The sequence below is a fragment of the Neomonachus schauinslandi genome, chromosome 2 (genome assembly GCF_002201575.2).
Source record: "Neomonachus schauinslandi chromosome 2, ASM220157v2, whole genome shotgun sequence".
Taxonomy (NCBI): domain Eukaryota; kingdom Metazoa; phylum Chordata; class Mammalia; order Carnivora; family Phocidae; genus Neomonachus; species Neomonachus schauinslandi.
The window spans coordinates 187,528,237-187,555,902 of record NC_058404.1 but is presented as its reverse complement, the minus strand read 5'-3'; the positions used below and the strand labels follow the sequence as shown (position 1 = coordinate 187,555,902).

At 36.9% G+C, this 27,666-nt stretch overlaps 1 protein-coding gene across 4 annotated transcripts in view; it reads left to right on the top strand.

Annotated features, from left to right (window-relative positions):
- Window positions 1-27,666, top strand: part of SLIT2 (slit guidance ligand 2) — a 361,031-nt gene that overhangs the window by 312,882 nt on the left and 20,483 nt on the right. For all 4 annotated transcript variants that reach the window (XM_021679394.2, XM_021679393.2, XM_021679397.2 and 1 more), the window contains 4 exons: window positions 3,230-3,354; window positions 3,494-3,591; window positions 5,064-5,203; window positions 23,481-23,574. In XM_021679394.2, coding sequence (XP_021535069.1) covers window positions 3,230-3,354; window positions 3,494-3,591; window positions 5,064-5,203; window positions 23,481-23,574 — 457 coding nt within the window. The remainder of the gene's footprint in view (window positions 1-3,229; window positions 3,355-3,493; window positions 3,592-5,063; window positions 5,204-23,480; window positions 23,575-27,666) is intronic.

The window sequence follows — 27,666 nt, the reverse complement described above, 5'->3', positions numbered from 1 at the left end:
TGAAGGCAAAGAGAAAATAGAAGGTAGACTTAGAAGAGGAACAATATATTGGTAGGAAGATGAATGAGAGGAGAGAGCCAGATACAAGGGATATAATTCTGAGGGCTTAGAATATAGAAATGAGTAGATTTAGATAAACCAAGTGGATGTTAAAATCACATTATAGGAAGGATGTTTAGTTAGGTGGAATCATAATCTAAATAAGAAAATAAAATAAGTAATAAAAATAAATAAGAATTATATAATTTTTAGGGTATTTGGGGATATTAGAGACTATTTGGAATTGATAACTCACAAACATCTTTTGAATTACCCTTCATTCAACCTCAGGAACTAGAAATAAGAAATCATTTATGAAGCATTGACTTTAAAAGAAGGGTTTGTAAAAGAAAAGGTGAGTAGAAGGGTAGCTGTGGTAGTCAACTTTACAAACCTGAAGAAGTTAGAACTCAGTATTTTAGAATGACAATCCTAATTTTGATGCCACCAAAACAGTTTGCAGGTTTAAGAAATAGATCAAGAAAAGCCTGTGCATGTGGGAAAGGTTGTTATTTTGATTCCTTTAGATAAACTGACTATATATGAGGGAGCAATGATCTCATGTGGTTTACCCATAAGAAATTTCAGGTAATGAAAACAGTTGAGCAGGATTAATTATATAGGAAACCAAATTTGGTCCTGGAAAAAAGTGCAGAAGTTAGTGCTTATTGGTTAGTATATTAGGTATAGTTCAGTGGATATTTATTAAATAAATTTTGGCTCTGTGCTAAACTGGATTACTTCAGTCTGGCAATTTTGTTATCGGCATACTCTATTACATTCTTCAAAATGTATTTAATTGGTTTTCTTGAAACAATCTCTGGCTTCTCATCTAAACAGTCAAACATAATTTTTGAAAAATGTCACATTCCAGAGAATAAACATAGAAACTGCCAACCCTGAACTCCTCTATTCAAACAGCAGTTTTACAAGGTTGAAAGCACAGAAATAGACCAAGAGACAATTTTCCTCAAGGTCTTGGGAAGTGGCCAGATGAGTGTTTACAGTCCTCGTATTTGCTATGCGAGCAAATGTTCTATTTTGCTTGTGTACATTCTTAGCTGTTTCCCCTTACGCCTTTTTTCCAAGTTAGATTCTTCTCTCTTCTACCCGAGCTGAGGTACCCACTACTTGCTTTTCTATTGCTGATTCCAAGCATGATAAGGTTAGCAGACACAAGGCTATGGTGTGGTATTATCTTAATTTAACTTACTGCTTTAACTAACTGCCACTATTTATGTCTCCAATGTGCTGAAATAGGTAAATTTACTTGATAAACACGTTGGGGCAGGGGTGAGAAATTACATGTCTCTGAGCATCACTTTGGTATTGATCCATTAGTTACTTTGGTCACCCAGAAAAAATGAAGGGGACACTGGCAAGGCCTCTCTAGTGACTGAGGTGTCACTAGAAGTAAACACCACCCCTCTCCATTAATGCAGTTATCCCCAGGACTGTCGTCCACTTCCAGATGGTTAAAAAAGAAACAGGAGGGGTGCCTGGGTGGCTCAGTCGTTAAGCGTCTGCCTTCGGCTCCGGTCATGATCCCAGGATCGAGCCCCGCATTGGCTCCCTGCTCCGTGGGGTGCCTGCTTCTCCCTCTCCCACTCCCCCTCCTTGTGTTCCCTCTCTCTCTCTGTCAAATAAATAAAATCTTTAAAAACAAAAATAAAAACAAACAAAAAAAGAAACAGGAATCTCTTTGTAGAAAGATTTCAGGGGTTTTGTTAATAGAAAAACTGAGCAACACAGAACAGTATCCTCTTTTGGATTTCACTCCATAACCATTAAATCAATGTGGACTGGTATTTTTCAGGGGTAAAGGAATACACAGATATGAAGAGTTCTTATGCCTACCATGATAATTCACACTTTCTTTCTGTTTCTGTGAGTACACCAGTAACTCACAAACATAAACTCTAATCTGTAGAAAAAGCTGATAAACGATAGTTTATATGAGCAGAAATCCTACAATTGTGGGGTGGAGCTACCTTAGAAAGTTAGATCAGCGATAGTGGGAAGAGGGGCATGCTGAACAGTCAACTCAGATAGCTTTGCTGGAAGTTGCATGGGATGAACTATATAGCTGGGATTATCGCTGCTTGTTCCAGTGAGGATAAAGAACTACAGAAATATTGCTGATGACAGAAATATAATGAATATATTTATGTTATAAAATATGTGTATTTTATATATATTAATATGTCACCCTGATACTGTCCTCATTGGTTGCCAAGAGACAGTCTAATTAGCTCTCAGAAATATGGCCATAAGTAGCCTCAGTGGAACATAATTTTATCAAAGACAGTACAGTTTCCACATTGTTAACCATTTATGGAATGAATATGTGCAACCAAAGGAAAATGGCTGCAAATGAATCTGCCTTTAATCTAAACCTTTCATGGGTCAGGAGATTTTTAAAGTGTGTATCCCAAGAGGTGAGATTACAAGTGAAGATTATTTCGACAGTATTTTCTTCTTGGAGGGGAAGAAACAGAAATATCACCCACTACAGGCCTGTGCTAATGTGTTAACATACTGAACCAAAAGGCTATGAGGGAGAATATAATGGAAATTACCTTTTTGGTTTATTTCCAGGTGCATAAAAGTGGCACTGTTTTCTATCTCCTGTATGAAAGTAACACTACTGGACTAATGATAGCCGGGCAGGTGCATACTACTGTATTTTTAATTGCACTGACTGTTTCTATTTATGCATTAAACTTGCCCACATGTCCCCCAACCCCCCCCCCCCACACACACACACACATGCACACACACAAAGTCCTCTTTGGGATCAAAGGTATGCATTTCCATGACAGCTGGCTGAAGTTAAGATGGTGACAATGGCCATGGAATGCATCCACACAGGCTAGTTGGCCATGGGGGGATTGACCCTGGGACACTGGCATCACTAACATCAGATCCTAACCACTTAAGTTCACAGCCCATAGTCCCATTCTGACATTGGGCACTCTCACCATGCCTCTCAATGAGATGGTCTCCTGTTGCATTCTTGAACATTATACGATGATGCTGATTTCTGTTCTATTCATGGAAGAGATACACATATAGATAGGTGACCAATATTTTTTATACAAAATCTACTGTTACATTAAGGCATTTAAATAATTTAAGTGAACGAAAAGTACAAAGCATCAATTTCTTATACGTTTTAATTAATTTTCAGGTCTCGTGGATGTCAGTATTCTAGCTAAATGTAATCCGTGCTTATCAAACCCATGTAAAAACGATGGCACCTGTAACAATGATCCAGTTGACTTTTATCGCTGTACCTGTCCCTATGGTTTCAAGGTCAGTAGAAGCTTTTGAGGGAGCCCTGATCTGAAAACATAGCTTTCTTTGGTGGGTCCTCATTATTCTGTTGTGTTTTCTCTCTGTACTGAGATCTCCTTTATTTACACTTGACTTTACTTGGCCATTCCTTCTCTAGGGGCAGGACTGTGATGTCCCGATTCATGCATGCATCAGTAACCCATGTCAACATGGAGGAACTTGCCACTTAAAGGAAGGAGAAAAAGATGGATTCTGGTAGGTCATTAGTCTATAATATTCTGTCTGAAGCATTAGGGCAAGAATAACTAAGTAAACATTCGTGTTCCTTTTCAAATCAAAAGGTGTTATTCTTAAAAGAAGCCAGAAATTTATTCATAAGGACAATATGTATTAGTCCTTCTCAGAGATACTGTAATATGAAAAACAAGACATTACAGTATTCTCAGCTCAGGATGCTATAAAATCAAGAAGTTTTTAAAACATACGTGCGTGCATTATGATTCATACACTCAGATTAGGTCAAGACAAAGTAGTAGCTCTGTTATGCTAATTAATAGCCAATAGTCTCCTCTTCAAGTCATATATTCATCTGTTGCTTTGTGTATTGCTTTAACAGACAGTTTGTAATGATAAGATGTAGGTCCCACTGAAACAGAAAATTCATGATTTATTTCCAGGCCACAAAATGAATAGACAAACATGCTGTGAACATTTTTAATCTGGAGTTATTTAATCATATGGTACAATTACTTCAGATGTACTTCATGAATTATGAAACAGAGTTCTTATAACGACGGTGATAATTTCACATAAGAATGTTAATCTACTACAAAGCTTGTTGGAAATACCACTTTTTATAATAAGTATTCTTCGTTTCTGCATTCTGTTATGAAATGGTCTCTTTTTCAGTAAGACTCCTCAAAGATTATTCTGATACCTATCAAGGTCAAGTGTACAATGTGTTATTGTCATGGAAAAATTGTATCTATTGAGACTTAACGAGAACATTTACATTTTATAATGACAAGGAAGATGTAATTTTATTTTCATATTTCTTTTTTGTTTTGAGACATGGAAGACAGTATAGTTAGGGTAGGAGGTATTGTAATTTTTAAAGTCAGAACCAGTTCCTCTTTATTTATGAGCAGAGAAGCATGAATCATTTTATTAGAGCACAAGTTGAGATTAAGATACCTAGAGCTGTAAGCTTTGCTTGTGTTTTAGACCTGCCAATACATTGGATTTATTGACTTACAAGACCGTGGAGCCATTTGCCCTCTTGCAGCTAGCATAAATTTTCTTTTTCAAATTGTTTCTGATTTAGGGTATACTACCTTAAATTCATGCCTACTACATGTCATTTAAAAGCATTTTTTTTTAAGATTTTATTTATTTATTTGAGAGAGAGAGAGTGAGAGAGCACAAGAGGGGGGAGCGGGAGAGGGAGAAGCAGACTCCCCGCTGAGCAGGGAGCCCAATGCGGGACTCGATCCTGGGACTCCAGGACCATGACCCGAGCTGAAGGCAGTCGCTCAACCAACTGAGCCACCCAGGCGCCCCTGTCATTTAAAAGCATTTTAAAGTTCAGTTTCTTACAGTTAAAACCTCTGTAGTTGATGATTGTGTTTAGCTTTTTTCAATTTTTGGACCATATGGCTTTAAAATGCAACATGAACATGGGGTGTTTTTTTTTTTTTTTTTTTGCCTTTTCTCCCCCTGGTGTTCAGGTGTATTTGTGCTGATGGCTTTGAAGGAGAAAATTGTGAAGTCAATGTTGACGACTGTGAAGATAATGACTGTGAAAATAACTCTACATGTGTGGATGGAATTAATAACTACACGTGCCTTTGTCCACCTGAGTACACAGGTAGGAAGAGTAGGAAATTCTGTGCCATCAATAGTCTATCTGTCGAAAGCATCACTGGCAATGTGTTGTATATGTGTAGTAAGCCATTGTATTATTCAATAACTGGTAGGTGTTTTGAAAATTAGATGTAACGTGAATAACAGAGTTAAGAGGGTTTCAGCCAACCAAATGAAAGACCAAGCAGGCATCTACATAAAGTCATGCTATCCAGCTGAAAAAGAAGTTATCATTCTGAAGCTTTTCATCGCAGGGTTGCATAACATTTTTCATGCAAAGAATTTGTCCTGTGCAAACCAACCCACCAATACACAGGTGAAAAGAGGGGCATATTTTTCACATAGTCGAAACATAACTAAGCATTTGAGATTACTTGTGTCCATATGTGTTTCTTCACTAGTGAGTGTTTTCCTCTAATAACTCATGTCCTTCAAAATAAAATGTAATCGGGAGGATACTAAGCACTTTGGATAATCATATAATTATCACCTTTTATTCTGACATTTTGTATCTGGGGGTAACAAATTTCCTAAGTCTTTCTGAGCTGGTAAACTTCCCTGCACAAACCAATTTGCTGTAAAGGCCATGTCAAGTTTAGACCTACCTGTTATGTCAGAATATCTGTTTTGATTGATTTGGGGGGCTATGAATAAGAAGCAGAATAGTTACAATCTTGTTTCTGTAATAAACCACTTCATCTTACAGTTGATAGAGAAAAGGAGAATGTTACACATTTTATTTGTAAGAAAAGGTGGGGAAGTAGATTCTGTCACTCTATTCAAAATTACTATTTTCATTTTCATGGGTATTTTTCCTTAACCATATATTTCCTTACAATTTTAATACATAGTTAAGAATATCAGAGGGTAAAATAACTATGTAGATGACTGAGGTTAACATCTCTAAACATGAAAAGATGAGAGCACATCTGTATGATTCACCTTCCCAGAGATTTGTCAGAATAGCATTGAAATTTAATCTTTTATGGAGTACTCAAACTTTGCATTTTAATAAGTACTTTTCTTGGTAGGAATATGCTAGGTAAAATAAAAAGTGTTCTGTTTTGACATCCCAGATCTGTTTGAGTGCCTTCAAACCTGTCTTTTCCATGATATGTTTTTTTTTTTACACCAGTGAGGCGTATAATGTAATATATTGAGTTTCTAGGAGAAATGTGAACATGTTGTATCATAATTGTTCTATTACATATATGCAGCCCTTTGGCCCCTTGGTGGCTAGTTTGAATTCCTTGATATTGTGCATTAATAAAGGATAGCAAGTATATTCAATAGGTACCCATCCTAAAACTGTTGGGAAGTGTAAGTGCTACGTAGCTTTCACATTCACACTAATACTACTTGTGTCACACCTCAGACATTTGCCACTGGCCTGAACGCACAGATCCTGGAGCTCTTGGAGCTACCCTGAGAATTACTGGCTGAGCTAAGTTAGACTTATACAAGGAACCCAATGTTTGCACTAAAATCTGTTACCTAGTACCTTCTTAGGATGGAATAATTCTGTTTTCCGATCATTGTCCTAATCATTATTGAAAGGGCTTAATTCACTTAATTTTGGAAGCCTCTTTAAACCTACACCCACACTGACCTGGACAAATTGGACCCAAGCATTCCAAGCACGCTTGGGTTAGCCAATGAGCTCCTGAGCACAGAAACCAAGAATTTATGTATATCCCCTGATGAAACCCTAGGCTTGAAAGCACTGTGTATTTAGTTCTTACACACCTTTTTTATGATAATTTACATCAGGTGGCAGACTCTTCTCAGTTGATTTGGAGGGGTGCACCTGCTTTGGCTTTAGACTTGCTAGATGTTATTCCTAATCCATTTCTTTTGGGTCTTACCTTCTCTCCCTTCATTTTCCAAGCTTCCTTCTAATACCTGCTCCTCTTGAACACATTTTCTCCATCCCAAGTGATTCAGTTCAATGCCCCTCCCTCTGAGAAGTATCATGAAGCCTCATTTCCCTCTGTCAGATCTTTGAAACATATCAAAAAACCCTGAGGCTTAGCAAAAACACTTTTTAACCAAAATATGACATCTATAAAAGCCATCATGCAGGGATCTGCCATGACTATCTGTCCAGAGTCATTTGGCTCTCGACAAGAACTGAGGCTGACATGTTTTTAGTCATAGCTATTGCAAATACTGGTTTGTCTTAATTTGGGCAAAGGAGAAACAAAAACATTGAACTCAGTAGCAAGCTCACAGCATACAATACATGAAGATATTACCACTGTAACTGGGCTTGGTCTTGTGGGCAACAAAGAACTTGACAATTTGGCATCAGAGCAGATATCTATACGATGCACATTTGTAACCCATCCATTAGCTGTAGTATTTTTGTTCATATGTGAAATGAGCTCATTTACAAAATATCAAGCAACCATCTGCAGATTTTGAAATCAGTGGCGCATAAGTGGCCTTTAATTATAGGAAAGCATAAATTGGACTCTAGAGTTTCATATCATGCTTCATCCAAGTCTGTAGTGAGGGAGGAATTTTTTTTTTTTTATAATGTGGCTGTATTGTTTTAGATTTAAGATTGGAATCTGATTAATGAGTAGGAGACCTGGGAAAAGAAACCCCTGCTGTGCTCAGGGAATATAATCATGTTGTCATTGCTTAAAAATCACTCAAGTCATAAGTTGCTTTTCTGTTTGGAGATGTTTTACTCTATACTGCCAAAGGCAAACAATGAGAAAGGGAACTGTTTAGCAGGAACAAATAAAACTTCATGGGAAAAGGTTGTAAATTATTATGGTGAAAGGTTTTATATTTGGCACCCATGTCAAGAGTCAGAAATGGACATAATGTTAACAGAGAAAATTCAGAGATCTGAAAGCAGTCCGACAGAGAACTCATGATGTGATGGGCAGGCTATAAAACAGAGCTAAAAATACTCAAAACAAAATGAACCACCATTGGGAAATTAAATTTATTTAAACCCTTGTGACCAAAACATCACAGTAAAAAGTTATTGATTTATTAAAGGAGAAAACTCGCTATTCTTTCCTGCTGCAGGGATTGACAACATAAATTTTAAGGATCAATATTGTTTTTTATTATCTAATCCTTGCTATGCCTTCCCCACCTGAGCTATCGAAACTATTCTTTTCTACCTAACCCAACCCATTATCTGTCCTTCTGGTTGTATAATATGACCGTTGGTTGCTAGTATTTTTCAGATAAAATTAATTTTTGGAAAGTTTAATTCACTGTGATTTTAAATTAACCTTACTATGTTAAGGATTCAGGAAGTAGGACTCTGGAATTATTACACAAATAATTTAAAAATTCACTCTAGGGTTTTAATTTTAGCTTGCAAGATTATTTTTGTTTTTGTTTTTAATCATTAGTATATCCTTCCTAAAAACAGCACATATCTTGGAGCTATATTTTCAAGGAATCCCTCAAATTAAGCTCAAAACCTATAAAAGTGAAAATTGTAAATATGGCATCCCTGCAATGTTGACAAACTTGACACCTACTCTGAAGCTCTGGTATGAACTTTAGGTGTTGAATCAAAAAATATGTTTTTGCAAGTTTCGCAAGAGTCAGAACCCTGGATCAACTCTGTCATGATGATGTTTCCTAACACTGTTCTCATGGGACCATATACAAAGATGACAGAAAATTGATCACAGGATAAACCATGGTAGTATTAATGGGGTTATATAAATTCAGTGAATGAAAGCTTCCATACAAATTGGGCATGTAAAGACTTAGAATGTATTTGGTCAAAAATATCCAGACCATTTTAGTTTTTCCATTTTGTACCATTAGTCCTTTGTTTTCCAAATCTCCAACGCCCACACACAAACCATGAAGTGCACATCTTAAAAAGTAGAGCTGCTGGTGGGTAAATGAACTGGTTTAGACACAGACCTCTGGCTCCCTGTGATGGCGTTTACCTTTTGCCTCATTTACTCCATGTTTGTGCGTCTGGCCCGGCTGTAGGTAAGAAATCTAAGGCTTGCTTCAGTTTGCTCTCACCCTTGGCTGCTCTGTTGTTACTGCTGCGCATTGGCTTCATGTGCTCCGTTGTTGTACTGCAATGTAAAAAGTCTTTTGTCTCTTCTGTCTTTGTCGCTGCCAGCTGATAATCTGAATGAGGTGGAAAAAGGTTAGTTGCCTTTTAAGTCTATTATGATTTTCATTTTAGTTTCCCTCTTTATTTTAAAGCTACATAGATTTCATTGCGTGTACATGGTAAAAGGAATGTTGGCAAAATCTGAAATCAATATGTCAAGTCAGGCATTTGGATCCTTGACATATGGATAGCTATGCCAAACACTATAAAAAGGGCATCTGAAGTGCACTTTATCAATTTCTAGAAATCTATGAAAGAAATTCTCTGAGTGGGAAGAAGGGGTGGCTAAAAAGAAGGACTAATACTTTATACTTCCTACTTGTTTGTATGCTTTAAAGATATCACAAACAGGAATTATTTTTACAATCAAAAACATAGGTCACTCAGTATAGTTTTAGATAGAAAAATTTTTAAATAGTGGGAATTTTCCTATAACTCTAAACTAACATCTTTAGTAATTTGAAACATGGAAAATATTGGAAGATGTATATATTTATTAAAACATTTTATAAAATAAGTAATGACAAAGCCAAAGAGTTGATTTTTAGAATCACATTGTCAAAACATCATTGGATAGCATGACTATTAGGCAGTATTTTCAAATCATAAAAAGAACCATATCTAATCATTGACATCAACATGGTCCATAGAGCTCCCCAAAAACATCAGGGCCCAGGAAAGGAGGTCCTAGAGTAATTATAGTGATAGGCATTTCTGGGGAATTATCATGAAACCTTTGTGAAATTCCATCTTAAAGATTCAGAATTATTACTAATAACATTGGATTTTTGCTTATTCAGCTGACCAGACATTTCCATGTGTCACGTGCAGGCACGGCATCCTAAGAGAAGCACAACATGTGCTTGTCTTAACATTTCCGGTTGTATGCGAAGCATTTGCAGTAGGATGATAGGGCTAACATGGAATGCATTGTATAGCAGCTCTCTTTGTCTCTGCATACTACCGATTTCATTATTTTTTCTGTTGCATTATTCAGGTGATATGCTGTGTTTTGTCACTTACTATGTACAGAGTTAAGTTGAAAAACATGAAAAAAAAATGGCTGTGTATTTTAGAATCTTAAAATATAGCCTGTACAGTTCTCAGAGGATTAATGAATCCAATACTATTCTTGGGCAAATGTCCTCTTTTCTTTTTACAAGTAAAGCAATTGGTAGTCTGGTACAGGAATGTTTAAGGTTTGATTCTATCTCAGAAACACAATAGCAATTGTTCTGTTATAGGATTATGTCCTTAAATAGTTATATATACTCTCAGGAACAAGTTTGGCAGTGTGATAGTGTTTTAAATCACCATGTGGTTTCATATGTTGACTAAATTTCATGCTTATGTTTATAAAAGATGCCTTCTATTTCCAAGACTCTGCTGCTGACAGAATTTGTTTGAAAAGCAGTCAAATATTCTCTATTTTTTAATCCAAAACTTAACTAGAAATTAAATTTCAACTTCTTTATAGCAGAGAGTAGCTTTCTTAAATAAAAAGAAACTCCATAATTAAGTGACATATTGTTAATTTAAAAGAACGCTGTAGATGTGAACAATAAGGATCTAAGCAATAACTTGTATAAAATGAGAAAACATTAACCCAAGGATACATACCTTTTAAGTAAGGATCCAAATGCAAACCAGTGTCTAGCTGACCCCAAGGCATACACTGTGATTTGGCGGGGGGACCTTCCACTGGCATTAGTCCCTTCTTATCTGCTGCTATCTTCCAGTTGGAATGTTTTCACATCCTACAGTGGCTTTGCCTAATCGTTTATGGTAAACAAGCTCTTCTGCTGTCTCTTCAGCTTGCTGTATATAATTGTCTTTTATGTGCATTTGAAAAGAGTAAAGCTATAGCCACAAAATTCGAGTGCAAGCAAACAATCTATTTTATCTACACATGAAAAAAAAAAGTGCCTAATCAATGCGTGCACAGTTAATTAATTATTTCCCCCGATGATTAGACTACCTTCCATCATGTAGGGCAGGTGGGGTACTGATGAATTTGTGTAGTTAATGGGAAAAACTCAGATTTCTTATCCTGGCACTAATATTATCAACTCTGGAATCTCTTGCAGTCTTTGCAATCTTTCCCCCGCAACCCCAGGAAACAGGGATAATGACATCTGTCCCACTTCACATAGGTGTTTGAGAATAACATGGAAGGATGTATGGGAAAACATCTTACAGGGTTAAATTTCTATACTTCAGAAATACCAGTTGCTGCCATTCTAATGGCATAAGAACGCTTAAGGGAATTTTGATGGAGAAAATCCTACCTAAAGTAAATTATATGTGTGAAGGAAATTTCTCTCCCAATATTTTTCAATATATCTTTCTCTAAATTATTATTTTGTAATTCCATTTTCCATGCACATTTCAAATAGAAAGACTTTAGAAATGTCTTTGGTTCTCTTTACCCCCTCACTCGACTTTGAAGTATAAGAAAATATTAAATGCTGAAGAACTCTTGGATTTCACTGTTGTTTTTTTTTTTTTTAGGCTTTGTGTATATTTTTAAATTGTCATGATCTCTAATTAACAGTGACTCTTTCTGCTATTAATTCTGCCTCAAAATGTATAATACTTTATGTCAAAGTCAATATAGCTACAATGATGCTTGCAGTCTGTTTTAACTAGAGAGAAAATTCTGGGAGCCTAACAAGATAATATGGTTTGCCTTCATCTTCCTACCTTTCAAAGCCTTCTTAAATTTGAATCTCAGAAAACATTTTAAAGATCCTATTTGCTCTTTAGTTAGTAGGCAGGGCCCACTGAGCCCAAAACAACAGTTTAGCTTACCCAAGCCTTATTCAATCTAATTTGGATTTATTTATTTTGAAAACAGAGTTAGGGCGCCTGGGTGGCTCAGATGGTTAAGCCACTGCCTTCGGCTCAGGTCATGATCCTGGAGTCCCAGGATCGAGTCCCGCATCGGGCTCCCTGCTCATCAGGGAGTCTGCTTCTCCCTCTGGCCCTCCCCCTCTCATGTGCTCTCTCTCTCTCTCAAATAAATAAATAAAATCTTAAAAAAAAAAAAAGAAAACAGTTAAACATTTCTACAGTTTCAGTAGATGTTGGAATTGGCTACATTATTTAGCCCTGATGTTCCAATGAGGAAGTGCTAAGAAATATGTCCTTTTTTGTTTAGTTTGGGGAGAGGTAAGGTTTTCATTTTAAAAATTCAAAAGATATTTATTGAGAAAATACCTTACGCAGGACACTGTGCTAAGCATCAAACATGATTGTGTTAAATGCATAAAACATTAACCTGTCTACCAGGCAAACTGTTTGGCTTTGTTTCTTCACTTCGAGTTCAGTTTGGGTCAGTTATTTCACCAGTACAAAGCCATCCTCTCTCATATCCAAGAAAGTTAGCAGCATAATATAGTTACTTTACTATATGATAAGTAAAACAGTCTTTTCTGAATGAAAGGTAATCAAACTTTGTAGCAAACAAAGCATTATGGAGCAACCCATTTCATCCTATTTAGGACAAAAGTGAGAACATAAAATGATTTTCCTTGTTTGAAACATCTTATTATCCACATTTATAGAATATTTTCTTGAGCCTTCCTGTTTTGAATTATGATTAACTTTTTCTCATGAGATTACTCTGTGGCAGTGTACCCTTCCGCACGTGGCCCATTTTGCACACCTCTTACATAGAGAGGACATTTATCAGTGTCTATTGGATCTTCAAGAACTCACGGCCCCTCAGGACCATTTCCTTATATAGAAATATAACCAGTGGAATTAATTAAGTTTAGAGAAGTGGGGAGGATCTGGGTAGTTTATTGATCATATTTTGGAGGTCAGTGAACTTTCTAATTGATAGGATGAATTTCAGTTTAGTGAACACAAATAAGAAAGCATCATATTATTAAAAAGGATCCTCAGAAAGAGTTGGCTCTTTAAAAAGGAAGGAAGGAAGGAGAAAGAAAGAAAAAGAGAAATAAAAAGAAAGAAAGGGAGGGAGGAAGGAAGGAAGGAAGAACAACACACTCTTAGTAATGAATAAAGTCAATTATTACCATCATCATTGATAAGGATACCGAATATTCAGATTGGAGATAAGGCATCTGTTCGTGTTAATGTGCTCTGGTGCCTGGGATTATCACCTTGAGCAGAAGATGTAACAAACAGGGCTGGACTGGTTCAGCAAAAGAGGAGAAAATAGAAATGCACTTCTTTCAGGTGTAGTTCAGTTAACAGTTCCTGAGATGACTCCCATCATCCCATCCTGCCCTCTACTCAGTTCATCCATGTCCTTGCTACACTGAAAGATCTGTGGGAGGAAAGAGAATGTTTTTCTTTATACAAATAAAGAACAAATGGGAAATGCACAGTTTTTTTACAGGAATTGGTTGGAATTTTAAAAATGTTGGTCGTGAGAAACATTCAGGTCCATTTATCTTACCTTTTCAACCATGCCACTTGAGTGCCGACACAGAGACTTCTACCATTCCTGAATTCACGCTCCCCATTTCCAATCAAAACGGTCATTTTTTGGTAGATGGGATTACAGGGATATCAAAGAGTCAACAGGCTGTGCATCTAGTCCAGCTTGCAAGGGCGCCCCTCAGGCTGAGGTCTCAGAACACAGATCTGCTGCTGGGTTTCCTTATTCTCTGTTCTTCCTTACATTGTTCTTTATACCACCTGGGTCTCTTCATTAATGTTTTTAAAGTTTTTTTCCTGTGAAAAGCAATCAAGTAAGTGCTGTCTTTCACATTATTCAGCAGCCATCGAGTTTCTAGTTTGTGCCAGGCAATTTGCTAGTCGATGAATGGGAAGGAGGAGGTGTAAAAATATCAATCAAGGCATCCTTTGCCCTCAAGTAGTGTACCTATCAGAAATTAAATCTCATTTATTTCGTCCAATAGATTACTGTTTTTGATACCTTCCCTTGCTGTGCCAATTCAAATTAGGTAAAATTAGTACCATTTATTCAGGATTTTCTTGAGCCAAGCAAGAAATCTAAATGCAGATATTTGAAGAATGATGCATTTGACCCTCCAAAACTCTGTGTCCTGGGGATGCAACCAGATTTCCTCCCCTGTTACAAGTATATTTGAAAATGTCATAACAGATTAAGTTTAACACTAGAATTCTGGTTCAGTTATTCAGATTGCTGTCATAAGTTCCCTTTCTATTATTACTAATATTAATGTTGTATTTAAAAGAAAACAATTTTGGTTAAGAATTTATAAATAGGAACAAGAACAGCCTGCAGTGTCAGCCCCAGAACCCTCCCCTCCCCCTTCATACATCATGAGTCACAGAATGGACTCTGAGCCTTTTTTTGGGGGGGGGACATTCAGAGAAAAAGGAAATCTGGTTACGGTAGCAAGAACTAACAATGTCTAAGTGTTCCAGCAATGCTGTGTACCCATATCTAACATTGCTTTTGTTGTAGAAATCCTCAACCTGAATTTATAACTCTTAACTTTTGGACAAATTAAAATATGATACTTATTAAATCAAGTGTACTTTTTCCTATTGCTTTATCAGTATAAAACAAATGAATATTTTAAACAGAGTGATTTGAAGTTGAAAAATTTCAGAAATCCTAATCCAGGGACCAAATAACCAACCTCTTTTCTGCTCAGCAGGCTTTGAGGACTGAATAAGCCCAGGTGAGGCATGCTGTTGCTCAAATTTCTTGGCAGATAGAAATCAACTAATTGTCCATCTGCTAACTCTTCATAAATATCTTCTTCCTGAAAGCATAGTTTACCTTGAATCCCTTTAGGGGTAATAATGGATTTGGGGACTGTGTTGTAGAGTTTTTAATAACAAATAAAAATAATAAGTCATTCAGCCAGTTTCTAAGCCAGGATGCTGTCCATAATTTAGTCACTAAATGAAACCCAAAGAATACTGGAAAATTAGGCATCTTTTTTTCTTCTCATTTTTCCAGGTTGTAACTTCTCCAGAGTAAGGACTTCATCATGCATCATCATTCATGTCCTTTAATCATTGGCTGGGACTATCTCAAAATATTTCTCCCCAACATTTTATTATGAAAATTATTAAACTAAAACAGCTTTGTATTTTGATCAAATAAGAAATTCTCACTCCAGAGTACATGTGAATTACTCCTGTTATTAGTGGTTGATTTCCTTAATAAAACATTATTTTTAAATTAATAATAATGTAGATAGTTGGTAGTTATTAACTGTAGCTCTCTGCAAGTTCAAGCCAATCTCCGTATTCATTGTAAAGTTGATGAAACAAGACATTGGACTCACTTTTCTCCCTCTCTACAAGACACAGTTGCTTGTGATTCTCTTGGCCTTTGTCACTTTTAATACCCTAAGGGGAGGAGAATCTTCATTACAGTCCGGCTCCATCTGTCCTGCAAACCCTAACTGTTAACATCAGTTCCCCTTGTAGAGAGACTGAAAGGTTTGGTCCAGGTTCACCCAGACTCAGTGCTTTGCAGATAGACTTCCAGCCCCCACAGCAAATGTAGAGCCCACCTATTCAGCTGTGCTCTGCTGGACCTTGACTCCAGCAGTGCAGAGGTCATGGTCATGGGTTGCTTCCTATCCTTGTGCACCACTTATTCTAAACTCTATTAGAGAATCTCAGAGACCTAAAAGAAAATTTTAAGCCAAGGAGAGGACAGCCACATGAAATGAAATAAGAAATGAGACATAAGAGCCAAAAAGAAAGAAAAGAAACAATGGTATAAATTGAAAGTTTTGTTCCCCACTATAATCCTCTAATAATTTAGCATTTACCACCTGTGTTTGTTTTCTAGTGCTATTATAACAAAGTACCACAAATGGGTGGCTAAAACAACAGTCATTTAGGAAGGTAAGAAGTCTGAAATCAAGGTGTCAGCAAGATTTGTTCCTTTTGAGGGTCCTGAGGGAAGGATCCCTTGTGGACTTCTCTCCTTGGCCTGTGGATAGCCATCTTCTCCCTGTGTCTCTTCAGTCTTTTCTCTGTGCCATATTTCCCCTTCTTATAAGAACATCAGCCATAATGGATAAGGGCCCACCCTGTGACTTCATTTTAATTTGATTACCCCTACAAAGACGCCATCTCCAAATAAGGTCACTTTCTGAGCTGCTGGAAGACTCCAACATATCTTTTTTTAGGGGACAGAGAGAAGGAACACAAGTCAACCCATAATACCACATCACTATATTTTAAACTTTTGATTTTGCCCCAGAAAACCTGGTCATTTCGGTATTTTCTATGTCACTGAAAGGTACTTCCTACTATACATACCAGAAACCTAGAAGTCTGAGACTGCTCCTTCTCTCTCCCCTGCTCTCATCCAACCCATCACAAATTCCCACAAATTTTGTTTCCTAAACATCTCTCCAGGCCATTCATCTCATCTACCATCACCCGAGTGCAAGCTGAGTCATCTGTAATGTCCATTTTTATCTGCCCTTCTGTAGTCCATCCTTTAATGGAGCCAGAATGTTCTTTTCAAATGAGATTATACCATTATCTTTTCAAAGTGCAGATATCATCTGATCATCCCCCAACTTAAAAACCCTTCCAAGGTACCCATTGCCTATGGAGTAAAGACCTTCTACCACATGGCCCCTGCCAACCTCTGTGGCCTTCTCTGCTACCTTGCTTCCCCAGGCTCACTGCCAGTCTGTCAGAGCTAAGATTTTCCATGCATACAGCCTCCTGCACAGAGACTCTGCCACTGCTCTGCACTCCCCCTTCACCTTCACCTCCCAGTCTCACTTCTTCTGAAACACTTCCAGCAGGGTCTGTCCCCCTCCTAGAGCACCAGGACATCTTCTACTTAGCCTCTATCACACAAGCAATTTTATGGTTACTTTAGAAATTATTGACTAATATCTCTCCCCTCTCCCTTTCATGTATGAGCTCCAGGAGAATACGAGTATCATTTTGTCGTTGTAGTCACAGTTCACCATTTTACTCCTAGCATTAGCACAAGTCCTCGTACAGAGTTGACACTCACAGTGTATGGTGATGTTAAAAATCTGATTTGTTACCATCATCATTAGAAAAAGCTATAGGGGTGCCTGGGTGGCTCAGTCATTAAGTGTCTGCCTTCAGCCCAGGTCATGATCCCAGAGTCCTGGGATCAAGTCCCACTTCAGGCTCCCAGTTCAGCGGGGAACCTGTTTCTCCCTCTGACCCTCTCCCCTCTCATGATGTTTCTCACTCTCTCTCTCTCTCAAATAAATAAATAAAATCTTTAAAAAAAAAAAAAAGCTATAGGGAGATCACTCCATATGGTATCATGGAAGAAGTTCGTGGAATAGTTCTGAAACTACTTCAGTAAGTTTGGTAAATAAGAAATGTAAACAAAAGGATAAGTTAAGATGCCAGAAGTATAAATGCAGATAAAAGGAAGGGCCCCCCTAAGAAGGAAGGAACATTAAGATCAGCTAGGTTCATAGATCTGAAATGAAGCAGGAGGCAAGGCCAATGCCAACTGCAGGTACCCTTTACCATAACAACCATTGAAATGCATTGGGATTTCTGCCTCATTTGTGAGCTCTGCCTCACAGTATCACAACTTCAGAGGGTTCTGGGCATATGCTGACACTTTGTTCTTACCACTGAATGCAATGTTTCGTGCAGCTCAGGGTGATGCTCCCTCTGCTAACTTCCTGTCTACATTATCCATCTTTGTAGAAGCTTCTTCGCCTTCTTTTTTTTTTTTTTTAATATTTTTTAGAGCCACAGTTGACCTTGCACAACTTCCACTCCTGAAGATAATTTTACCAATGAAGAATTGGGGCCCACAACAACAACAACAACAACAAAAATAGTTCACTTTCCTGCAACCAAGTCACTGTTTTATACAGAATAAGTCACAGAAGGCCATTTTAAACAATAACTCAGCAACTCAAATATCATTTCACCCATTAAGAATACTTACTCCCCAGGATCTCTATGCTGGCTCACCCCTCACTCCAAACAAAGCATTAATTCTGATGATCTTGCTTCTACTGTTCCACCTACAAGGTGACCGTAACATTTATCATTCAAGTCAGGGCATCTGTGTGAGTGCATGGGACACTACTGATAATTACCTTGAGACAGCAGATAAAAACCAGGACAGTCCTGAGCAAGCCAGGATATGTGGGCACATGACCATTATATAAAATTCTTCAGAAAAATCACATTTACAGGTGTTCAGTAAGTAGCGATCATATTTCCTCCTCAAGAGTGGGCTTTGAGGAGCCATTCCCTTTTAGAGAAGAAGGCATCACTCTTGCCTTGCTCCCTCACAGTTCATACTAATATCACTGTGGAACTTGTCTATTTCCAAGCCCACTCTCTGCTATACTTACCTGATAGATACAATCAGGAGGAAGTGATCCAAGAACTAGATGTCACTTTCTTACAAAAAAGACACCTGTGGTGAAGATGTGATACCTTTTCTTCACAAGTTATAGCAGATCATTCACTAGCCTTTGTTACTCTGAAGAAATAATCATAGGCTTCCTGTTGGACCATTTTCCATTTCTTCTCCAAAACATAGATCTCTCTCTCCCCCTCTCTCTCTCACGCACGCGCACACACACATCTTTTTTTTTAATTCTCGCAAAAAAAAAAAAAAAAAAAAAAGGAAAAAAAAAAAGCTTAAAACTCCAAGCATAAGGCGAAATCACACTGGGAACTTCTAAGGGTATAGAGCTGAAAGCAAATAAAAACTAGGATTTCCTGGGATTTAGCAGAGTGGGTTGGAGCTAAATTATGGAATCAGTGTTTGTCTGGACCCCTGTCTCTTGAGGGGTTCATGGGCACTGAAATTTAACCAGTATTCAACTACATTGCCCTTAACCACTCCAGTGAGCTGACTTATCTTTCCTGCTGCCATGTTAAAAATATAAAGACCTGCTTACAGGATAATCGATTATAACATTAACCATGTATAGTAGAATAAAGAACATTTCCACCTTTCCTTTCTATCAGCTCATACTTTATTATCTCAGGAAGGAAGCTAGACCCAGATGATACTGTCTCAGGCAGGCCTTGGACCATCAAAAGCTCAAATACAGTTGCCTTATTTCCTATTATTCTCCCCTGACTTTTTTTTCACTAATTTGGTACTAGCTGTAACTACATATATACACAAGAAAGAAAGAAAGAAAGAAAGAAAGAAAGAAAGAAAGAAAAGAGAGAGAAAAAAAAGAAAGAAGAAGAAAGGAAGGAAGGAAGGAAGGAAGAAAGAAAGAAAGAGAGAGAGAAAAAGAAAGAAAAAAAGTAGAAAAAAGAAAGAAGAAAGGAAGAAAAGGAAGGAAGGAAGGAAGAAAGAAAGAAAGAAAGAAAGAAAGAAAGAAAGAAAGAAAGAAAGAAAGAAAGAAAAAGAAAAGGAAGGAAGGAGGGAGGGGGAAGGAGGGGAGGGAGGGAGAAAGAAAAGAAGGAAGAAAGATTGCATAATGTTCACTCAATATTGTGAGTTTTAGGAGAAATTTTTCAATAGTAACTAAAAGCGTATGAGTGAATGACTGTTAGTGAATTTTATTTCTATTCTTCATGGAAAACCAATGCAGCTTTCAAATATCCAAACTTTCTTGACTGGTTGAGAAGTAGATATAAATAAAGTTCTCCATTCATCTGTGGAGCTTTCTACAATTCCCATCTTATATTGAGCTCTTGAGTTTCACCACTGTGGGACAGTATTTGAACTTTAAAATCTGCCTTCCCCCAAATACAGCAGAATCCAATATAATTAAAAAACATTAAAGAAATAGTCCAGTGAAAACATTTGTTTTAATAATTGGCCAGAGAAAATTTAAAGTAATATTTAAAGGAAAGTTATAAGCTATTTATTATTAAGATGGGTGATTAATTATTAGGCAAAAATTAAACAAAAATATCTAAATGCTAAAATGAGATCCACGTTGAATATAGGTCAATAGGATAGAGCTCTAGTATCTTTTTTCAATAACTATCATTTTAGTATGTCATAAGTTCATACTTTATAGAGTTATGAAGACAAATATGCCCTAGAATACTGCTCTCAGTGATCTTCGAGTCAAAGAAAGGGAATGAGGTAAATGCCATAATATCCATGACATCCAAAAGAATGCAGCCCTATTACCTTTCCTTATTAAATGGTTCTCATGAACATTAAGTGACTCTATATTTGTATAATGTTTAAAACTATCTGATATATAGTAGTAAACACTATACAAATATTTATTAAGTCAATAAATACATACATACAATATGTGTGCCATAAGATAGGCACAGGCAAACATGAAAATTGTAGATTGATATAAAAATTGTAGATTGATAACAAATGGTTGAAAAGATCCAGGAAGATTTCATAAAGAAGGGATATATAATGGGTGGAAAAACTGACAACAGAACTTATTAAAGTTACTAAAACAAAAGGAAACACCATTAGTCCAGACATGAACTTGAGATAAATTCGTAAAATCATAAATAGACATAGGAGATGAGTATGGCTTGCAAGATTTGGCTTTAGAAGTGAATTAGGCAGTAGTGGGATGTAGAGGATGCTTTTGTAATATTTGTTAGTATTGTAATATTTGGTGACACTTAAAGGGAGACAAATCCTTTTTGAAGTAATCAACCAATCTTAACCAGAGTCAAATGTGTAGCTATGTATTGGTAACAAAGAACTATCATACATGACTTCAGCAATGGTTAATATTGCTGCTTTGCTATTCTTATAAGATAAATTCCTTATAAAATAAGGAATACCTATTTTATAAGAAATATTATATACTTATTTTATAAGGAAAAGCTATCAATAGTTTTTTTGTGGGTTTTTTTTTGTTTTTTGCATTCAAATTAGCATGTTTAGTGCTCGCTTCGGCAGCACATATACAAATTAGCATGTTTAGTCTTAAAGCTGTTGACTAAAGTACGGTCAATCTGTTTAGCCAACAGTTTCATAGAACCATCTCCTTTCTCACTCCTTTCCACATCAAGTTTATGGAGAAACACCTAATGGAAAATAAAGGGTCAACTCTAATTTCTTCTCTTAGAGATGAATTTCTCTTTCTGTGTTCTATCTCCAGCTCAGACTCTCTACTGGTTGACTGGGAGCTGATTGAGGGCAGAGTCCATTACATCTGTCCCTGTAGCCTCAGAATCTAGCCCAGCATCATATAGTAAATCCTTAACAAACTGTGGCTTAGGTCGGCTTGATTGGATTGGATTGAGTTGGGTTAGATTGGATTGGATCCAAGTGAATAAGATGTCAAACATTTCCCTTGTTCTTACAATTTTTAAAACAATTTCTTATTTGGGTATAGAGTGAAAAATACATAGAGTATTTTTATCTATTATATATCTTAAATGGTCCCTCTCTATCATCAGTTATTACAAGCTCCTTTGTCTATAGACTACTGTAAAAAGCCTGTATCCAACCGATTAGATTTGATTAGAAAACTAAATATGAATTCATCATGGTAGGCTGATAAATTATAATGAATGAATTCCATCAAGGGGTATTACTTAAAGTAAAACTAATTGAAAGTGAAAAGCTTTAAATAAATGCTGTTTAAAAATAGCTTATCTTGTAGATGTTGTTAAAACCTTGTTGTATCACAAATCTAGAGATGCAGATAGCCTTCTTGAAGAAATATATGAGACTTTTGGTGTAATTAGTTCGCTTTAAGAGACAGAAAAAAAACCTAACTTACCATACACCAAACTGATAGAATAACTGAGTACATTTACATATTTGCATCATGGATAAAGATCTTGAAGTATAAATAATATGCCACATTGAGTTGCTAAGCAACTCTTTCTACCAGGTAGCAAAGTTTTTCCTTAAAAGGACAGTCTTACAACAAAGGAATGAGCTGCAAACTCCTGATTTTTAACCAATACTGTTTAAATCCACACACCTTGAATGAATGAAAATTCTAATAGTTCCTTGTAAATGAACAGCTCGGTGTAGCTCTGTCACTTTATTCATTCATTTACTATATATAACACAGTTAAAAAGTGATTTAGAGCTAAGGTAGCAAAGGGGGAACTTTTAAATTTTATATCTTTCTAGTTATTATCTCACACAATGATTGGGAAAGTCTCACTGAAAATCATATTTGGCCTAATACAAAATAGACCATATTATTTGTAACTGAAGACATTTCTTAAGAGGTTTTCAGATATGGGGCGCCTGGGTGGCTCAGTTGGTTAAGCGACTGCCTTCGGCTCAGGTCATGATCCTGGAGTCCCGGGATCGAGTCCCGCATCGGGCTCCCTGCTCGGCAGGGGGTCTGCTTCTCCCTCTGACCCTCCCCCCTCTCATGTGCTCTCTCTCTCATTCTCTTTCTCAAATAAATAAATAAAATCTTTAAAAAAAAAAGAGGTTTTCAGATATGTAATTCAACATAGAGTGTCTAGAATCTGCATGGTTATGCTTTCAGCTCTCATGTATTGATAAAATTTATTCTTTATGAGCTAGCTGATACTCGGGGGGAAAAAGTGTATGTCCTTTATTCCCATTGATTCTCCTTTTGCTGTTTTCTATCTTAGTGGATATAACTAAGGAGTATTCTGTTGAATTGTTGCAATTAAGTCATAAGGGGGAAACAAAGCCTTTTTCTTCCAGACTTTATAAGACCTTGGAGACTATGAAGATATGAGGATTGTTTTTCCAAATGTAAAACAACAGGATAGGCAAGACATAAAGTGGTACCTACCAAATGATTTTATTTATGTCACATTCAGAAACAGACACAATTAATATTTGGTCCGGTTAAGATAGTTACTTACCCTTGGGGTCAGACTTCTGGGATGCTGGTGAATGGTGTGTGTCTGGATGTGGATGCTGGTTACATGAGTGGGGTGAGTTTGTAAGTATTCACTAGCTATTCATTTATCCTTGGGGTATATGCTATACCCCAATAAAAAGCCCAAATCACCATAAATAAAACAACAGAAATGAAAAGCATTCAGATTTCCTTTTCCTCATTCCAATAGTATATTCTAAAGGGGCTCATATTAGTTACAAACCACAATAGTTGTGTTGTCCCAAATCATAAGCCTGGTTAGCAGCATAACCAGCATTTTGGATCTTCTGCTTCCCTATCTTGTGATTTATTTTTTTCCCAGTCACAAGCTGTGCTAACTTCTGAGGCCCATGACAGCCTGCTGGCAGGAAGCCTGTTAACCTTTCCCTGTGAACTAACACTGTTTGCCATGTTAACAGGCGAGTTGTGTGAGGAGAAGCTGGACTTCTGTGCCCAGGACCTGAACCCCTGCCAACACGACTCCAAGTGCATCCTGATGCCAAAGGGATTTAAGTAAGTTAGAGCTGTCTGGGGCTCACAATGCAGGACACTGTTTTTCTTCAGGGAACTGTCTTCCTCACCTTCCTTTTAGGACCTCACTTCACACCTTTGCTCAGGATGAAAGAACATCCTCCAGTGTCAGTGGCATTTTTATAAACGTTCCTATGCAGCATGGACTTTTTTTTTCTTTTTTTTAGTACAGGAAAGAAAATAAAAGACAGCATTTCCATTTGTTTCCTGGCTCTTCCTGGGAAGTCATGCATGAAATAAAGTAGCCTTTGACTGTGTTTACTTAAATGTATTTGAAAGCCAAATAAATTTGTAATATATACTAGTGCTTAATTATCTGAATGTGAGTTTGTGGTAAGTAGGAAGTTTAATTGAAAGACACTGAGATTTTTTTGGCCAGCACCAATTCTTAACTATCCAAGGTGAGGAAGGTGGAGGGACCGACCGTATGTCCCAGGATGCCCAGGGACAGTCCCAGTTTATGCTTATTGTCTCAGCATTGTTATTAATAGTACCCCTTTCACCTTACATTTGTCTTGTGTGGGATGATAGAGCAGTCATTCTAGATAGAGGGCTCCCTCAAGTAAACCCAGAACTTTAAAATTACTTCTTTTTCCTCCTCAGTAATCTTCCTGAAATATGTTTGGTATCAAATTAAATTATTCTTTTGCCACAATCCTGAAATAGTTTAAGGGTCTATCAACAGCAACTTCTCTTCTTACAGTGGACAGTAGTTTAGAGATCATCTGGTCCAAATTCTTCATTTTAAACATGAGGAAAACAGGACCCAGACAGGTTGGTGGCTGTCCAAAGATCTCAAGGTTATTCATTGGCAGACGTGGGAGCTGGGTTTTCTATTTACCAGTTGGGTGATTTTTCGAATACAGGTTACCTCTAAGATGTTTTGTAGTTTATTAACATTACTGTTGGTTTGTTATAGAAGGTAAGTTGGATTCTCAGGAATGACACAACTGGGTTCAAGAGTGGAGATGTGCTCATATCAGACAACTAGCAAATAGAATGATTTTTTCTTTTACCCAGTATTGATTGAGCACCTACCATGGGTCAGGGTACGTGGTAATACTACTATCTCATGTAGTGTTTTATAGCTACTCACATTCACATACTTTATCTTCTCAGTGAAATGACCCAGGCATAGTTGCCATAGGATTCAAAGAATTAAAGATTGCTTGGGTGGGGAACAGTTTTATAAGATGGAAATTGAGCTGGAACTCTAACATTTTGATAGTTGTCCACAGATTATCAGATACTCTAAGTTGAATGGGAGGTAGGGTCAGTATCTCCAGACCTGCTTTTCAGAGATCAATCTGAATAAAATGCTTATTCTCATTTTATTTACAGAATATTTTTTATTCACTTTGGTTTAAAATATGGTTTTAGAATATGCAAACACAGTTCTAGAATATAGAAATACAGGGGTGCCTGGGTGGCTCAGTCGGTTAAGCTCCAACTCTTGGTTTCAGCTCAGGTCATGATCTCACAGTGGTGGGATGGAGCCTGGCGTCAGGCTCTGCACTCAGCATGGAGTCTGCTTCTGATTCTCTCTCCCTCTCCCTCCCTCCCTCCCTCTTTCCCTCTCTCTCAAATAAATAAAATCTTAAAAAAAAAAGAATAAACAAATATAGTTCAGTACCCACTGATTCCATTTGATACCTTATTGAAAAAGAAAAGAATATCTTTGATTCTACTTTCCATTATATTTTAGTTTACAACCCTATGCAAAAACCAGAGGTCTTATTGAAATATTTATTTATACAAGATTCTGCATTGCATTTTGTTCATCCAAGTACTGTACGTAAATTATTTTAACTCCTAATGTCTTTGATCTGCCCACAATTGAATTTAGCAAAATGAAAATCCACCACTTACCAAAAAAAAAAAAAAGAAAGAAAGAAAGAAGGAAAAAGAAAAAAAAAGGAAAAGCCACCACTTACATACATAACAAATATTATCATTTCTCAGAGAAATTCATCAGGAAAGCAAGTGGTTTTCCAGAACTGCTTATCTGCCATGCACATGCCAGAGGGCTTTGTGCATCATAATTATAAGATAAAGAATCCGTAGGACTTAAAGGAAACTATTAAAAAATAAGGGAGTTTGTCTTCAAAAAGACTACTCCTTAATTCAGTATCTTCTCTTTACCATCGATTAAATTACACACGCAGAAGTGCATCTTACTGGCTTATGGGCAAGCTGATTTGGACACCCATTATTTTCAGCAATAACTTGTGAGCTTGTTTTATAGCTGTATTAGTTTAGCAGAACGCAGGTAAAGTCACGGTGTATGCTGTTACTCTCATATTATAAGCAACTGCACATTTTGAGAGAGGGAGTTGCAAAAAAGAAAATGGGCTTAAAACCCAAAACTATATGAAGCTGCTAAAGAAACCTCTACTGACAAATGTTGTTTGGACAAACTGTACTGTTTCTTCAAATTCATTTTCTTATTACTAAGCTAACAGAGCTGGTTTTACTTTTCTTGCTTTATTATATACCTCATAAATCTCCTAAATTACTTTGAGATATTTTTAGATCGTGATTTGCCATAAGCAGTATTTTCAAGCATGCATCTTTCTTAGTCAGCTGTTGGGCTTTTCCACCGAATAACTTACACTTTTTGCTTTCTTCCTCACTCCTTGGCAGATAATAGAGTTGAGGGAGTGGGAGAGGTTTTATTGGTAATACAAACCTTAAGGAATTCTTAATTAAATATTTTCTTCTGTTTTGAAATTTGATCTGAGGAGTAAGAGAAAGACAAAAAAAATGGTGGTCATAACGTGACTCCAAGTTCTAATGGGCTTGAAAAATAGTATTTGTTGAGAAGAGAATATAAAATAGCTCTTAGCCACTGGTGGTGAGTATGTGGTTCTCTTATCTTTTACTTTGATTTCTTTTCTCAGATAAATAATTCAGAGTGTTTCAAAGCATTTCTTCTTTCTTTTAATGCCTGGCATTTCAGTGGTTCTGCTCACATTAACATTGATGGAAGCTCTCTCCCCAGACCTTGTCCATCTATTTGAGGACGTATATGGCCATTTAAGATCCATTTAACTTCAGATGTGTTGTTTACTTTGCTGTGTTATGATTTAGTATTAAAACCACTGGCTCTCGAGCAAGCATGCTTCTGCAGTGAACTCATTTTATTTCCTAATTCATACATGCAGAGCTGAAAGTCTATTCTCCTTAGAGGCTATATACCCCCATTTATTTTAATTCATCAGCCCTCTGGTAACTCTTAAATCCTGATTTTGCATTTTTTCAGAGAAAACCCTTGGTGTTCAGTAATGTCCACATTCACTTCGGCATTTTTAATTATCCTCGTTCATTTAAATCCTAATGGCTTTGAAATAGAAAACTGGAAAATTAGTCAAGACTAAACCACAAAGACTTTTATAGAATTATGAAGACTTAATAGAATTATTGTTTAAATCCTTACCATTTATTGATCATGCATTATATATCAAACCACTATACTGAGTCTTTTACAGATAGTGTTTTATTTAATCTTTTAACAAACCCATGAGATGAAAATTATTTTGTACCGTGAGGAAGATATGAACACCTAGGTTTAAGTAAAGTTAGTCAGGATTGCATAAATGTAGAGATGAAGCCAGGATATAAACCCAGTTCTGTGTAACTGCAAAGTCCAAATTCTATAAAGCTTTAAATAAACTGTAGGTTCCTGGTTTGTTTGTTTTTCTAGAGTCAGTGAGCCCTCTCTTAAACCCCAAACAGAAATGCTCATGGAAGCCCAACATGTAAAACTAATAAATCCAACAGGAGAGTGTTGCAGGAGAAAGGAGGGAAGCAGGAAGCTGCCAAAAGCCTCCTTCCCTTCTCTGGTCCCTTATCGCTCCTCAGAGCATCCTTTGAAAACCACTGCACCTGACACACTGCTTTTTCCTCCAGCAACTATAGAGTGCTTCGTCCTTCAGTGGTTAGAAATCCAGGCTCTCTTGCCGGATTGCTTGGGTTTCCTACCTGGCTGTGGCACTTACAAGTTGAATGCCCTTGGGTAAGGTCCTTAACCAGTTTGTCCTTCAATTCCCTCATATGTCAAGTGAAATAGTGGAC